The following is a 15,766-nucleotide window of genomic DNA, read 5'->3' on the forward strand; positions in this document are numbered from 1 at the left end:
AGGGGATCCGTGGCTGGGACATGCTTCAGATGGGGCCACGGCCCTATAGGACCCATGAAAAGCCTGGGAAGTGTCTTAGTAAAAGGCCCACATGAACAACATCAAGCAGGAAGGCAGCTTCTTGTGACGAGGTGCTCCTATGGCACATGCTGTCCCCACACAGTGCTATGTGTAGCTAGGTGCTCGCTAAACACTGGTCAGATGGACACTCCCTGCTGGCCGGCAGCCCAGGGACTGGAACCACCTGAAACCTGGAGGGCGGGTTGGATACACAATGATGGGGGAACGTGATTCACACTTAGGCTGAGCTGTCAGAAGTGTATCCAAACCAAGCTTCCAAGTGGCTGCTCCATGTCAACTACACATCCTAAAATGAAAGCGTTCCCACGCCTCTGCCACCATCAAGATCCTTAGCGACGACAGCTGCAAAGACCTCAACCCCAAGATATTTCTGGGCTTTCACAGATGATGGGGTCTGGCTGATTTTTATCTTCTTCATCCGCCTGTGGTTTTGAGACGTCTCTGCATGCATGGATCCCAGCTGGTTCCGTGTAGCCTCAGGAAGCTCACTCTGTGTTTATGCTCAGGGTGAGAAACTTCTCTCTTTCTGCAGGCATCTCCCTTGGTGAGTCACAGAGATTTCTGGCCACGGGCACAGTCACGGGCACACACTTATGTCCACGGCCAAGCAAGACTGTCTTTGCAGTCCACCCTCCACACAGCATCAAACTAATGTGAAGGCTGAAGGCATTCCCATAATGGCAATGGCAGACACCAGGCAATGGTGCCCCCAGCACGGTGTGGAAGATTGTTCCGGCAGGGCCAGCAGATGTCATTAGATGGGAAAGTTAAATGACGGGCAAAAGTTTTGGAAGGTGTATTAGTCTGTTCTCACTCACGCTGGTATAAAGAACTACCCAAGACCGGGTATAAAGGAAAGAGGTTTAATTGACTCACAGTTCAGCATGGCTGGGGAGGCCTCAGGAAACTTACAATCATGGCGGACGGGGAAGCAAACACGTCCTTTTCCACATGATGGCAGGAAGGAGAAGTGCCGATTAAAGGGAGGAACGTCCCTTATAAAAACATCAGATCTCATGAGAACTCATTCACTATCACAAGAACAGCACGGAGGTAACTACCCCATGATTCAATTACCTCCCACCAGGTGCCTTCCATGACTCGTGGGGACTATGGGAACTCCAGTTCAAGAGGAGATTTGGGTGGGGACACGGCCAAGCCATATCAGAAGGGTAAGGGTAAACCATCACTATTTGCCAATGATAGAGAAGGAAAATCAAAGAGAATCAATGAAAAACCGTAATAATAAAAATAAGGTTTCAATAAGGTGACCAAAATAAACAGACAAAAAACACACAGCTTTTTATTAAAAACAGCCTGAAGAAATAGTCTTAGATGGGAAGACCACTTACCATGAAGATACAGACTCTCCTGATGTGAATCTAAAAGTTAAACAAAACCTCCAGACAAACTCCAGAGAACATTCTTTAATGTGGGGGTGGGAGAATGCTCAGACTTGACAAATAACACCAAAGTTCACATACATAAGACATTTTTGGAAAAGATGAGAAATGAGGCTTTATTTGCTCCAACAGATATTAAAAGTATGAGAACTACAACCATGAAAACAACAGAAGCTGATGTGAGAAACAACAGTAAATTTAAACAGTGCAGACACAGGTCCAGCGACAATGATTTTAGCACTCATACAGGTGGCGTTTCGGTCAGTGCATGATTCAGTGGGCGAAGCATTTCAGATCCTTGTCTCACATCACATCTCGAAATACATTCCCAGTCAATTAAACACTGAAACGTACTCAGAGAAAAAGAGATGAAAATGTAAATAATCTTGGTGTGGGAAAGGACTTTCCAAGCATGACCTCAAAGGCTAGAGCATAAAATCTTCATTTTAAAATGTGCATGTATTTCTGATTTAAAAATGTAAACTTTAGCAGGTTACATCAAAAAGAAAAAAAATACAGTTAAATGGCAAATGATGCCTGAGGAATAATGATTTACAGTGAATATGTTACAGGTTTGCTGTGCTTAATAGGTACAAATATTTTACAAACCAACAAAATATTTTCAAAACTAAACGCTTTATCAGATAGAGAATAAGAATGGGCAGTTACCACAGCAGAACAAATATGAACAGACTTCAAGCATAGGGGAAGGCATGTTCAGCCACAGGAGGGGCAATAAGAAGGAAATCTACACAGAAGACACCAATTTTATGTTCCCGTCAGGCAGAGAACAAACACGCCACTGCTGGCAAGACAGCTACATTCTAGAGGGAATGAGGGCTTCCTGCTGAACATGCTGGGAAGAGGAGACTTACCAAGCACCGTCTGCAGGCCGGGCTCTGTTGCTTTCATGCATTAACCCGTTTTAATGCCAACAACAGCAGGATGGGGAAGATTCTCTTATTCATTTCATCAGTGAGGGAAGTCCCACATCCAATAGATAGTGCAGCTGGTGTCCACCCAGGAGCCTGCCCTAGACTCTGCTCCTTTGTTCCCACTTGTTGCTCCACCCGCCTCACTGCCTCCCACCCTGGCGGTTTCAGAAACCTCCCCTGTGCAGAGCGTGTTTCAGCAAAGCCACTGGGACCAACCCACGTACCATGATGCATGTGCGCGGATGGCCGCCACGGAGCAGAAGCCTTGAACTCTCCATCTCTAGGAGGAAGTTTGCTAATCTTGTACATTCATGTTACTTGACTGGGAAAATGGCTGTGATACGACTTTAAGTAGAAAAAGATGTCCACAGAGTATGACCCATTTCTGATAGGAAAACCACACACACGTACACAGAGGAAGAAAGTGGGCAGAACAGTGCATGCTAACACGATCCCAGCAGGTAAGAGGAAGAAAGTGTGCAGAATGGGGAACACTAACACGATCCCGACAGGTGAGTGGAAGAAAGTGGGCAGAACGGCGCATGCTAACATGATGCCAGCAGGTGAGGGAAAGGAGAACAGTGCACACTAACACGTTCCCGGCAGCTGAGAGGAAAGCAGACACCAGAGCCAGGAGACGGGGGCCCTTGAGGGGGTGCAGGAAGGACTTTGGGGCAGGGGCAAGTCACTGTCAATGTCCGGCTTCTGGCTTCAGTGCTGAGTAGAGCATCACGGGCATGAACCAAGGGGTACAATGAATCAAATTCTGGGCCCAAAAGTAAATCAATTAAATCGGAGGGGCAACCATTTCTCCATGTGGAGTTATAAGTGATATCTATTTTCATCTTTAAACTTTTCTACATTACAAAATAGCACCTAACAATCACGTTAGTTTTACAATCAGAAAGTGAGTGGCAGAAAGCGATGACATTAAACTGAACATTTTTATTCCAATTATTCAAGTTTTTGCTGTGCAATGTTTTCAAATGTTTTATTTTCAAAATGACCATCACAAAAAAATGTAGTTTCTAGAATGTCATGGCTACACCTTAACCTACCCCACTCTTGCAGTGGGGGCAACAGCTTTGGGAGCAGGGACCATGTGTGGGGGCTGCACCCTTGCAGTGTGTGGCCTGGACACGGCCCAAGCCCTCGGCTGCCCACAGATGACACTTTCACATTAATTAGTATGCATGCCCATCAAATCCTGCTGTAAACCAAAACTAAAGTTCTAAGTCCCCCAGCCGACTGAGTGGATCCCCTTTCAGCCAAGGGGACCCAAAGATACCTGAAAACCAAGTTCAGGCCATGAATAGGAAGGAGGGTTGGGGAAGCCTCATTATACCCACCCCCCCCTTTGGAATTTAGACACAAATGACCAACATTAAAATGACAACAGAGATCCTAGACTGACAAAACAGACTCTTTGTAGCAATAAGATACCCAGTTCAACCGGACTCCAGTGTGGCATCACATGACAGATAATAGCCCTGAAGGAAATAAAAGTATTTTACCCCAAAATATATTTCCTTGACATATTTCGAAATGGCCCTTGCAAAGCTGTCTCTCGTGGGGGAAATTTGCATTCTGCAGAGAATCTGCTTCCCTTATTAGGCTTTTTCTGGAGAGTCTGACACCTTTTAAGGTCCTGTAAGAGACAAACACATCTATTCTCTCTGAAGCCTGCTATCTGGAGGCTTCATCAACATGACAAAAACCTTGGCTTCCACAATCACCCTCCCCCCACCTTAACTCAAGCTGAGTTCAACTCTTTAGACAAAGCTTACCTCTTTCAACCCATTGCCAATCAGGAAATTTTTGAATCTACCTGTCAGAGACGTGTGAACCAGAGCAACTCCATCTTACATATGAGCTGGGTAAAACAAGGCTGAGACCTACTGGGCTGCATTCCCAGATGGTTAGGTAGTCTAAGTCACAGGATGAGATAGGAGGCCAGCACAAGATACAGGTCATAAAGACCTTGCTGATAAAACAGGCTGCAATAAGGAAGCTGGCTGAATCCCACCCAAACCAAAATGGCAACAAGAGTGACCTCTGGTCCTCCCAACTGCTACACTCCCACCAGTGCCATGACAGTTTGCAAATGTCATGGCAACATCAGGATGCTACCCTACATGGTCTAAAAAGGGGCGGCATGAATAATCTACACCCTGATTAGCATATCATCAAGAAATAACCACAAAAATGGGCAATCAGCAGCCCTCAGGGCTGCTTTGTCTAGGGGTAACCAATCTTTTGTTCCTTTACTTTCTTAATAAACTTTCTTTCACTTTATGAACTGGCACTGAATTCTTTCTTGCGTGGGATCCAAGAATGCTCTCTTGGGGTCTGGATTGGGACCCCTTTCCTGTAACATCTTTCTGGTGACCATGGAAGGAACCATAGTGTGGAAACCCTTGACCCAAAGGGTAACTTTGGGTAAGTGGTGGGGTCTGGTAACATCTTTCTGGTGAATCATGGAAGGGATGATACTGAGGAGACCTCTCGATCCAAAAGAAGTAGACTGCACCACTGATTGGCGGACTTTGAATAAGTGGTGGGGTACCTGGGTAAAGGATGGGATTGGGTTAGAGGCCCAACTTGGGGGACTTAGAGTCTCTCCTAAAACACAGTGGGTTAGAGGGGCCTCTTAAGAAAAGGTAAGGACACCTGACCAACCCTGGGTTAGAGGCCCCTCTCAGTAAGGTCCCTCTAGGTAAAGTCCCTTCTGGCTAAGAACAGGTTTGGCACTACGAGATGTTAACTGCTATTCTCTTTGGATTAATCTGCCTTGCACTCTTTGCTGATGGCTGTGAGTGACAGAATTAGGCATGTACAGGATTGTGGGACTTGGGGAGTTTTTTCCTCCCTAAACGGGGAAACTTGAGAGCTGATGGGACTGTGGAAAAGATCCCTTCATGACCGACAAGCAGCCACCGGAACTTTTCAGTGTGGCTGGTAGGTCTTTCTCTGACCTCCCTGAGCGCCTCGCGTTCCCCATGCTGCCTCAGGCAATGCTTTCTCTCTCTGTGCAAACTGGTTGAATAAATTGTAAAAATAATTGTTTATCTCCTGTAAAGTTTTGATAAATGGAATAAAGGATTTGTGAGGCTAGTCTTCAGCTGTAGCCAACCAGGTCTGGTGTGATTTGCGCATCTTTCTGTATTGTTCTGTCATAAAGAGGAGTGCCTTGAGATAGAGCATGGACTTAGGATACCTGTAAGCCTGCTTTTCAAGACAGCTCAGCAAACCGGTCAGTTACAAACATTGCTGCAGGTCCCTGAAAAAACTGGATGAGGTTTCCTTCTTGTCTTCTATGTTCTTGGGAGCTTGACCTTGTAACCACACGGCCATGCTTTCTCTTTTCACAATGGTGGCCCAGGTTCAGGGTTCAATTCCTGGCTTGGAAAATAAGTTATCTCCTATGTATTTATATGTATTATGTGTGTGATGTTTATATATGAAAGAGCTTTAATTGGTTTAAAAATCAGTGCTTAAATATTTTGTCAGAAAAGTAAAAAGTGTAATGCCTTTTAGTTCATATGACTTAAGTAATCCTTGGGAAATAAGGATTTTTAAAGATTATTGGTAAAATGAAAGTATCTTCAAACATGTAAACATGTGGTCTAAATTATGCAGGTCAGATATTAAGTTTGCTAAATGCTTTAAGGTCATAAACTGCTTCTTTGACTTTTAAAATTTATTCAGTTTCCTACTCTGGAGCATTAGATTCCAGATAAGGCCAGGGACATGTGGAGTTAGCCATGCCCCTAGCTATGCTGGAGTCTGCCCTTATCTGCACTTCTGCCTGGCATGTCCTAGGCTAACTTCCACACCTGGTACACAATTAGAATCCCCAACTTACCAAGGTTTTCACCAAAAGTAAGTCACTAAGAATTAACATTGTAACATGTAATTAAGACTGCTAAAAAAAGTTTTAAGTGCAAGATGTGTAAGAAAAGTGAAATGTGTCTTTTGGTAAAAGATTATAAGAAGACATGAGAATGTGAATTTTTCTTACCTAGATGAAAGGGTTAAAAGATTGTTTTAGGCCAGGCATGGTGGCTAACGCCTGTAATCCCAGCACTTTGGGAGGCTGAGGTGGGTGGATCACGAGGTCAGGAGATCAAGACCATCCTGGCTAACATGGAGAAACCCTGTCTCTACTAAAAATACAAAAAAAAATTAGTTGGACGTGGTGGCAGGAGCCTGTAGTCCCAGCTACTTGTGAGGCTGAGGCAGAAGAAAGGCGTGAACCCAGGAGGCGGAGCTTGCAGTGAGCCAAGATCACGCCACTGCACTCCAGCCTGGGTGACAGAGCAAGACTCTATCTCAAAAAAAAAAAAAAAAAAAAAAAAAAGATTATTTTAAATTAGAATCAAGCTGAAGCTTTAAGCAAGTTGTGGAAGGCTTGTGAAAAGTTAATCTTGTAAAAAAATTCTGTGTCTGAACAAATTGGCTAAAGTTAAAGCAGTATTATTCAGTTTTTCTGTAAACTGAACATTGGAATAAAAGCACAACAGGTTTTTTCTTAGAGCAAAAACCTCCCTATGATCTGCTCTTTAATAAAAATGTGTAAAGGTAAGTTATCAAAGGCTTATGAGAATCTTACCTTATGGCCAAACTGATTAAGATTGAAGATATTTGTCTATAAGATTTCATTAAGAATTAATTGGGTTTGACATCAATGGTGCACTAATGCAACAGTGACATTTGGCTTATTTGGTACAAAAACCACTCAGGAAGCATTATCAAATGTGAAATGGTGTTTGGTTTTCTTTGGGCTATATTTATATAAATGTGTTATTGGTATATGTTTCAAAAATATGGGAAAATCCTATAATTCTAATGTGACTTAGTGTATGTTATTAATAATAATAATTGTTACATAAAATCATTGTATGCCAAGAAGGCAACCAAATTTCATGTTTTTGATTGTGGCTGCCCTAAAACATTTTGTTATCCACAGACAATTGTCTTGTTGTAATCCTTTTTAGAAGGTGGTTTATAACCAACTATAGAGCTCTAACAGGTATTCTTAAATGCAGGTTTTTAATAACTTTGGAAATTGTGATATTAGAAGAGAGAAAAAACTTTCAGAACTCTCATAGAAAGCTGAAATGTTAATGAATATCAAGCAAAATAGGCGTTAACTAAATTAACCGAACCAATAAAAAACTGAAGTAATGTTTTTAACTTTACTTAAAATGTTGCTGATCCTTTGTTTTGTTTTTCAGAGTCAAGGAAACTTTTCTTTTGAGCTATTTACAGCGTTTAGCAATTGAGTAAAATATACTCCTGAGTAAACTATACTCCTGTGAACAAAATTTGGAGCATATTTCTCTGATTTCTTCAGAATTTGGAAACTGTGAGTATTCTTAATTTATGGCAATATAGTTATTTGCATAAACACAATAAAAATCTGATTTCTTTTGTAACAGGACACAATTAGAAAAACTGGTTATTTTACCAAGGCTTTAACTGGAATGGGATGCTTTGCATTAAGGAATCACACTTGACTTGTAAAGCCAATAAAAGCCCCTTGGGGAAACGCCTCATATTTTGTCTTCACAGTCCCTGTATGGGGTTCCTGACCTGTGGTAAGTAAAGAATGTCACTTTCTAACAGGTCCAGGAGCCCCAGGCTATCTTGAGGCCTCAAGAGGAGATGAATTTATTCAACTCATAAGTACTTGAGGGTACAAACCCGTGGCAGGGCCTGGCTCTAAAGAAGTCTTATCTGAGATTCCTTCTATGGAACAGAGTTCCATCAAAGCCAATTTAAAAAGAGCTTATGTGAAAAACAATTATTCTTGCTGTACTTTATACAAATAATCAGGCCAAGTATAATGAAGCAAATCAGTCTTACCATGATTTGTCTTTAGTAAAAATGGAAAATGGGAAACTACAGAAATTAGTTTCAAGAACTATGGCACACTTCTTAAATTCTAATTTCATCAGTTGTTTTTAAGTTTGTTTCTGCAATTTAGGCTAACCCTGCTTATTCCTGTGAACCAACCAGTGATCTCTGCCTGCTGCTCAGAAGAAACAAGAGGGATGGGTAATGTAAAAATCTGGATCAGTATTCTAATTCTGGGCACATTAGAATCAGCTAACCACCCCATGTCAGCCTGGTTCCACCAATTGCTCAGTTCATGGAAAGCCTTCTAATTCGGTTTACTTGTGATAGTTTTGCTTATTCTGTTATATTGCTGTTCTACCCTTTGTGTAGGAATGCAGGATAAGCTTACTGAATGTTTTCTTAAACAATAATCTTTCAGATATCACCTTTTGTCAGAACTCAAGTCATGAATGGCTTTCACCATTCCAAGGCTTTCTGGCTGAGCTCTTCTCTACCCTGAACAGAAGAGACCTTAATAGGCAAGGGTATCATTGACCCTATTCAGCCTAAAGAAGTTACAGAAGATGGTTCTTCATCCCTCTGCAACCCTTAGGATTAAAAGTTCTCTTACAAAAGGGATGGGGGAAATGTCAGAGGTGTGTGAACCAGAGCAACTCCATCTTGAATAGGAGCTGGGTAAAATGAGGCCGAGACCTACTGGCCTGCATTCCCAGTCACTTAAGGCATTAAGTCACAGGATAAGGTGAGGTCAGCACAGGATACAGGTCATAAAGACCTTGCTGATAAAATGGGTTGCAGTAAGGAAGTCAGCTAAAACCCACCAAACCCAAGATGGCCATGAGAGTGACCTCTGGTCGTCCTCACTGCTACACTCCCACCAGCGCCATGACAGTTTACAAATGCCACGGCAACGTCAGGAAGTTACCCTATATGGTCTTAAAAGGGGAGGCATGAATCCACCCTTTGATTATTATATCACCAAGAAATAACCATAAAAATGGGCAACCAGCAGCCCTTGAGGCTGCTCTATGGAGTAGTCATTCTTTTATTCCTTCACTTTCTAAATAAACTTGCTTTCACTTTACGCTATGGATTCGCCCTGAATTCTTTCTTGCATGAGATCCAAGAACTCTCTCTTGGGGTCTGGATGGTGACCCCTTTCCTGTAACACACCTATACTTAGAAGCTCGTTTTCAGACCTTTCTGGGGTGAACCAATGTGCACCTTCCATGCACTGACTGACGTCTCTGCCTCTAACTTCTGTCCCCCTAAAATGTATAAAATCAGGCTGTAACTCAGCAATCTTAGGCAGCTATTCTCAGGACCTCCCAGGGCTGTGTCACAGGTCATAGTCTTCACATTTGGCTCAGAAAAAAACCTCTTCAAATATTTCACAGAGCTTGGCTTTTTGTCAACACTGCCAGTAAAGTGTGCCAGCTCCCAAATTTGAGGAATGAGGACCTTTCCAACAGGTGGATATGAAAATGCAAACCACATGGTGACATTGTGGCCACAGGCATCGCAAAGTTCTCCTGCACAAGAACCCGTCGTGTCTGACATGGTGACATAGTGGCCACAGGCATCACAAAGTTCTCCTGCACGAGAACCTGTCGTGTCTGACATGGTGACATCGTGGCCAGGGATTGCAAAGCTCTCCAGCACGAGAACCTGTCGTGTCTCACATGGTGACATTGTGGCATCGCAAAGCTCTCCAGCACGAGAACCTGTTGTGTCTCACATGGTGACATTGTGGCATTGCAAAGCTTTCTGGCACGAGAACCTGTTGTGTCTGACATGGTGACATCATGGCCAGGCATTGCAAAGCTTTCTGGCACGAGAACCTGTTGTGTCTGACATGGTGACATCATGGCCAGGCATCGCAAAGCTTTCTGGCACGAGAACCCGTTGTGTCTGACATGGTGACATAGTGGCCAGGCGTTGCAAAGCTCTTCTGCACGAGAATTCATTTGTGTCTGATATGGTGACATCGTGGCCAGGTATCGCAAAGCTCTTCTGCACGAGAACTCGTCGTGTCTCACATGGTGACACTGTGGCATCACAAAGCTCTCCAGCACAAGAACCCGTCGTGTCTGACATGGTGACATAGTGGCCAGGCATTGCAAAGCTCTCTGGCATGAGAACCCGTCATGTCTCACATGGTGACATCATGGCCAGGCATCGCAAAGCTCTCCAGCACGAGAACCTGTCATATCTCACATGGTGACACTGTGGCATCGCAAAGTTCTCCAGCACGAGAACCTGTCGTGTCTGACATGGTGACATAGTGGCCAGGCATTGCAAAGCTCTCTGGCATGAGAACCCGTCATGTCTGACATGGTGACATCGCGGCCAGGCATCGCAAAGCTCTCCAGCACGAGAACCTGTCATATCTCACATGGTGACACTGTGGCATCGCAAAGTTCTCCAGCACGAGAACCCGTCATGTCTCACATGGTGACATAGTGGCCAGGCATCGCAAAGCTCTCCAGCACGAGAACCCGTCGTGTCTCACATGGTGACACTGTGGCATCGCAAAGCTCTCTGGCACGAGAACCCATCGTGTCTCACATGGTGACATTGTGGCATCACAAAGCTCTCCAGCACGAGAACCCATCGTGTCTCACATGGTGACACCGTGGCCAGGCATCGCAAAGCTCTCCAGCATGAGAACCCATTGTGTCTGACATGGTGACTTTGTGGCTACAAGCATCACAAAGCGCTCCTGCATGAGAACCCGTCGTGTCTGACACCAAAGTCAAATGTGCTTATTTCTGTAAACCTTGAACATACCCTTGACCTTGAACAACTTCTATGACCTGCTGGTGGAAAAACAGGTAGTTTCAGACCAAAGGCTGGACTAGACCACAAACCAAGGTCCCAAGTGATAAAAAAGATAAAACATGAAAACCCCTCCAGAGATGCCCAAAGCTCAGTTACTTGGGAGACAAGGACAGCTGGGGCCTGCTCCAGAGGGCAGTGAGGCAGGAGTGACCGTGACTCCAACTCAGGCTGGCCACCACCAAGAATCTAGCTGCGGGCTCATCAGAGGACTTCGGAGCCTGTTCCTTCTCGCTTAGAAAAGCTACAGGTCTAGGCAAAGGAGCCGTCCACACACACACACAGTCTGAGGCGTCCTGTGAGGGGGACCCCGATGGAAATCTGCATGACCCTGGCTGACAGCCCACCCAGGCCCAACTGCTCTCTTGGGCTGGGACCCCCAGGCAGTGGCGCTGGGGACCCCTGGGCCCGTGAGGCCTGTGGGTGGCAGCCTCAGTGGGGAGTGAGGCCCTCTGACACTGGCAGGCACCACTGACGTGTTCTCTGGGTTTGTACTAGGAACCGCACCATCGAAATCGCCAAGGGCCTGAGCACGCTCTCTCATTCCCATTCTCTCTGAAAGCAGGAAGAGTATCATAGACAAAACACACTTAAACCATGAAGAGTTTGTTTAAACCCAAGGGAGCTTCTAAACCAGAGCAAGATGAATTCAGGTAGGGGTGCTCCTGGGTTCAACTGATGATGGACACTAGCGTCTCAGCCTACCTATTGCGTCTGAGCCCTGTGCTGGGGCCCTCGGGCACCAGGGAGGTCCCATGGCTTCTGATCCCACTTGGCCACTTCCTGCTGCCTGCCTGCGGCAGTGTCCAACCTGTTGGGGCCAGTCTCCTCCTCTGCAGACACAGCTAACGGCACAACTCAGCCCACACAGTTGGCTGAGGGTCCCATAAGATGATGAATCCTGAGTGCTCAGCAAGGCGCTGGCTGGCAGGCGGTAGGTGCTCATCAAAGAAGCCACTAATTACCCCTCAGAGGCCCCTGGAGCCCCAAAGGGGTGGGATGTAGTGGTGGGGTGTCCTGCCCCTTTTCTAAACATGAAAATGAGCTTGAGAAGTGGTTTCCGGTGCTGGAAATTCAGTTTTTAAAACCATTCTGGACCATGCCCTTCAGACGCTCAGAAGTTCTCTGCGCTACTCGGAAAAATAAGAACTGGTCCTAGTTGGTTCAGCACCGTCCTGAGACACACTGGGTCACATCTGTTTGATGAACTGTGGTGACAAGAGCGTGGCCACAGGGGTCAGGGGGCACCAGAGTGAACCAACTCCCTGCTACTGATGACAAAGCCCTTCCGTGCCCTGAGCAGATGAGAGGTTAAGAAGCAGGACCCAGACGCCAAGACGGCACTGCTCTGGGAACCTAACACTGGGAAGGGCAGCCAAGCCCACGGCCCTGCGGGGAGCAGGAGTGACCAGGGGAGGCGTGCACCGATGGCCCCGGTCTGCTGCAATCAGGCTGTGGCTAGCGCCATGGTGACAGGCCACATGTGTGCAAGGACCTGCTGGGCAGACTCTGCAGGAACAAACAGATCAAACATGTTACGAATAAAGCGATTTGTATATAACTGGCAGGGGGGCGGGGGTTGGAGACTGAATTGCCCACTCAAATCATTACTTTTTCAAAAAACATTTCCTCGACAGACATTTCCAGCTCCACAAAAGAAAGTAATCAAATAGATGTCCCTCCTTAAGTCTTAAACCATGACATTCAGATGATCTATGTGCAAATTAATAAGGTTATGACATAATTTGATCAGGTGACAAAGCCGAGGGAGAGCTGACAAAGAACCAGACTGGCACCACTGACTTCTTCATGAAGTGGAGCTCTGGAAAAAATCTAGACAAATCACAGGTTGTCTGACCAGAAAACCCCTGACTATGGGCTGTCTACTTTAGAGTCAGGAGCTGAACCCTGAAACCTGAATGTGCGAAATTCTAATGATCAAAAAACCCACAGCGCGTCGCAGACATGATCACGTGCATTTCTTTTCCACGCTGCAAATCACCACAATCCCAGAGTAGCCCAGACGGCCGGGCGCCTCCCTCCCGTCCGCCTGGGCGGTGAGGTCAATCAGCAGTTTAAGCGCAGAGGTGCGGGCTCAGAAGGCAGCAGCAATCTCCAGCGTGTTCTGGAATCAGAAGTTGAGGTCCACGTCTGATTAGTTCCCTTCGTTTCATTAGACTTGGCTGAATGTGTGCCAGCGCCACTACAGCTTTGATTTCAGACTTCCTATGACAGGTTTGTTCAGAGAAAACTCTGGCCACCAGGACGCCCGCTCCAACACCTTGCTTTCCTGCAGGACAGCACCCCAGAGGTTTTTGTAGAGCTGCAAACAACACGTACATAGCAAGTGAAGGCAAAGAAATAAGAAGGAAAAGATTCCTAGACAGCTGAGTGTGCAAATGCAACTCCTCCAAGTTTTTGTTAAAAACACAGGAAATTCGGCCAGGCGCGGTGGCTCATGCCTGTAATCCCAGCATTTTGGGAGGCCGAGGTAGGCGGAACACCTGAGGTCAGGAGTTCGAGACCAGCCTGACCACCATGGAAAAACCCCATCTCTACTAAAAAAAATTCAAAATTAGCCAGGCGTGGTGGCACATGCGTGTAATCCCAGCTATTCAGGAGGCTGAGGCAGGAGAATCACTTGAACCTGGGAGGCGGAGGTTTCGATGAGCCAAGATTGCACCATTGCACTCCAGCTTGGGCAACAAGAGTGAAACTCCATCTCAAAACAAACAAACAACAACAACAACAAAACGGAAATTCACTTTTTAGAGAAATTTTAAAATGATTTAAATTTATATGAACTTTTTTTTTTTTTTAGTAGAAAACAATTAGGAAAATTCAATTATAAAGTACCATAAAACACACTTATAATGAAAATCACCCCCTCGCCCTCGCCCTCTTCTTTGGAAATTATTGGCTAGGTGAGGTGGCTCGTGCCTGTAATCCCAGCACTCTGGGAGGCTGAGGAAGGCAGATCACTTGAGCTCATGAGCTAGAGACCAGCCTGGGCAACATAGAGAAACCCCATCTTTAAAAAAAAAAAAAATGCAAAAAATTAACTGGACATGGAGGAGTTCACCTGTAGTCCCAGCTACTTGGGAGGCTGAGGTGGGAGGATTGCTTGAGCCCAGGAGGTTGAGGCTACAGTGGGCCGAGATCGTGCCACTGCACCCCAGCCTGGGTGACCGGGTGAGATCCTATCTCAAAAAAAAAAGAAAAGGAAATGATTGTGGGCAGTGGACACCCTGTTTCTTAGTAATTGCAGCCACCACAGGATTCTGCAAGGCTGCATCGACGGCCGCTCTGAAATCTGCTCTCACACCCCAGGCCGCTACAGGCCGCACAGGTGGCACATGGCCACCAGCAGCAGGACGCCCTCGCCTGGTGGCCCTTACTGGCTGACTCTGGGACCTGGGCCACCACACCCTGCTCCTCTTGTCCTGCCCCAGGCCAGCACTCCCCTACGGGATGTGCAGACTTCCCTGCTCTCAGCCTAAGCAGCCTCACTGGGAAGATGGGGAGAGACTCTGCTCCTGTCTTGGAGGAAGGCTGTACAAACAAAGGGCGAAGGGCGGCTAAGCAGACACTTCACCCGTGCAGGTGGGAAGGGGCAGCCCAGCCCATCTCCGGAGCCTGGGGAGGTGGTCTATTTTGCATCCAGCTTATGTTGACCCTTTTATTTACAAGAAACCCCTCTGCCTGTCCCCGCTAAATGTACTTAGCAACCCCTCCTCCCCACTCTGCTACTCTGGGCTCCACAGATGCAGATCCAGGCTGCTGCTCCACAGCGCCTAGGTCCCAGCTTACGTTTCACAGTTTGGAGCAGCAGGCTTGGTTTAAGGATCGTCTCAACTCCCCTACGGCTCTGTTTGTCTGTTTACAGTGAATTTCTTACCCGGCAGCTCCTGGTTAATACACCAGTTCCTTGCAACTGGGAGAAATGTACTTTTTTTTTCTCTGAGATGAGGTCTCTGTTGCCCAGGCTGGAGTGCAGTGGCACGATCACCGCTCACCACAGCCTGGACCTCCCCAAGCTCAGGAGATCCTCTCACCTCAGCTTTTGTAATTTTTATGGACGGGGTTTTGCTATGTTGCCTAGGCTGGTCTCAAACTCCTGCGCTCAAGGGATCCGCCCGCCTCAGCCTTCCAAAGAGCTAGGATTACAGGTGTGAACCACCACGCTCAACCAGGAATGCACGTTTTATAAACCATCCTGCCAGCAACACCTCCAGTCGGCTCTGGTTTTATCTGTGGAACCGAGCCAGAGGGGCCCCTCCATCATGGGCACGGTCTCTCCTCTCCTGGGTTGTTCCCTGCCTCTGCAGAGCAAGGCGCAGCCAGTGGATGCTCCAGGCTGCTCCTGTACGGGGCAGACAGTCTTGTGTGCTCGGGGGTCCTCCATGGCGGGTCTGGCTCCACTGTCTCTTCGAATGCCTGTCTACCTGGTGAGCCCCCTACCTCCTGGTGAGACTGCCTCTCCCAGGGAGGTGGGTAGGGCAAGTCTCCCTCCTACGTGCTCCCCCAGGATCCAAGGCTCCCCCTAAGTCTTCTCTCCCTACAGCAGGGCACAGTTTCTTCAAATCCTGGCTCCGCCACTCCCTGGCCGGGAAACCCACTAGGCTTCTCTGGATCTCAGTTCTCAGC

The 15,766-nt window shown here is 46.5% G+C and overlaps 1 protein-coding gene across 4 annotated transcripts in view; it reads right to left on the reverse strand.

Moving 5' to 3' along the window:
- Positions 1–3,344: 3,344 nt before the first annotated feature.
- The window catches only part of ACOX3 (acyl-CoA oxidase 3, pristanoyl), a 76,193-nt gene continuing 63,771 nt past the window's right edge, over positions 3,345–15,766 (reverse strand). For 2 of the 4 annotated variants that reach the window (XM_050792113.1, XM_050792110.1), the window contains exons 18-19: positions 10,953–13,442; positions 3,345–10,484 (exon numbers count right to left, since the gene is read on the reverse strand). In XM_050792113.1, the coding sequence (XP_050648070.1) occupies positions 13,323–13,442 (120 nt within the window). In that variant the 3' untranslated portion in view covers positions 3,345–10,484; positions 10,953–13,322. Of the gene's footprint in view, positions 10,485–10,540; positions 13,443–15,766 lie in introns of all 4 variants that reach the window. The other 2 variants (XM_050792112.1, XM_050792111.1) reach the window with 2 other exon arrangements.

The sequence above is a fragment of the Macaca thibetana genome, chromosome 5, assembly GCF_024542745.1.
Source record: "Macaca thibetana thibetana isolate TM-01 chromosome 5, ASM2454274v1, whole genome shotgun sequence".
Lineage (NCBI taxonomy): Eukaryota > Metazoa > Chordata > Mammalia > Primates > Cercopithecidae > Macaca > Macaca thibetana.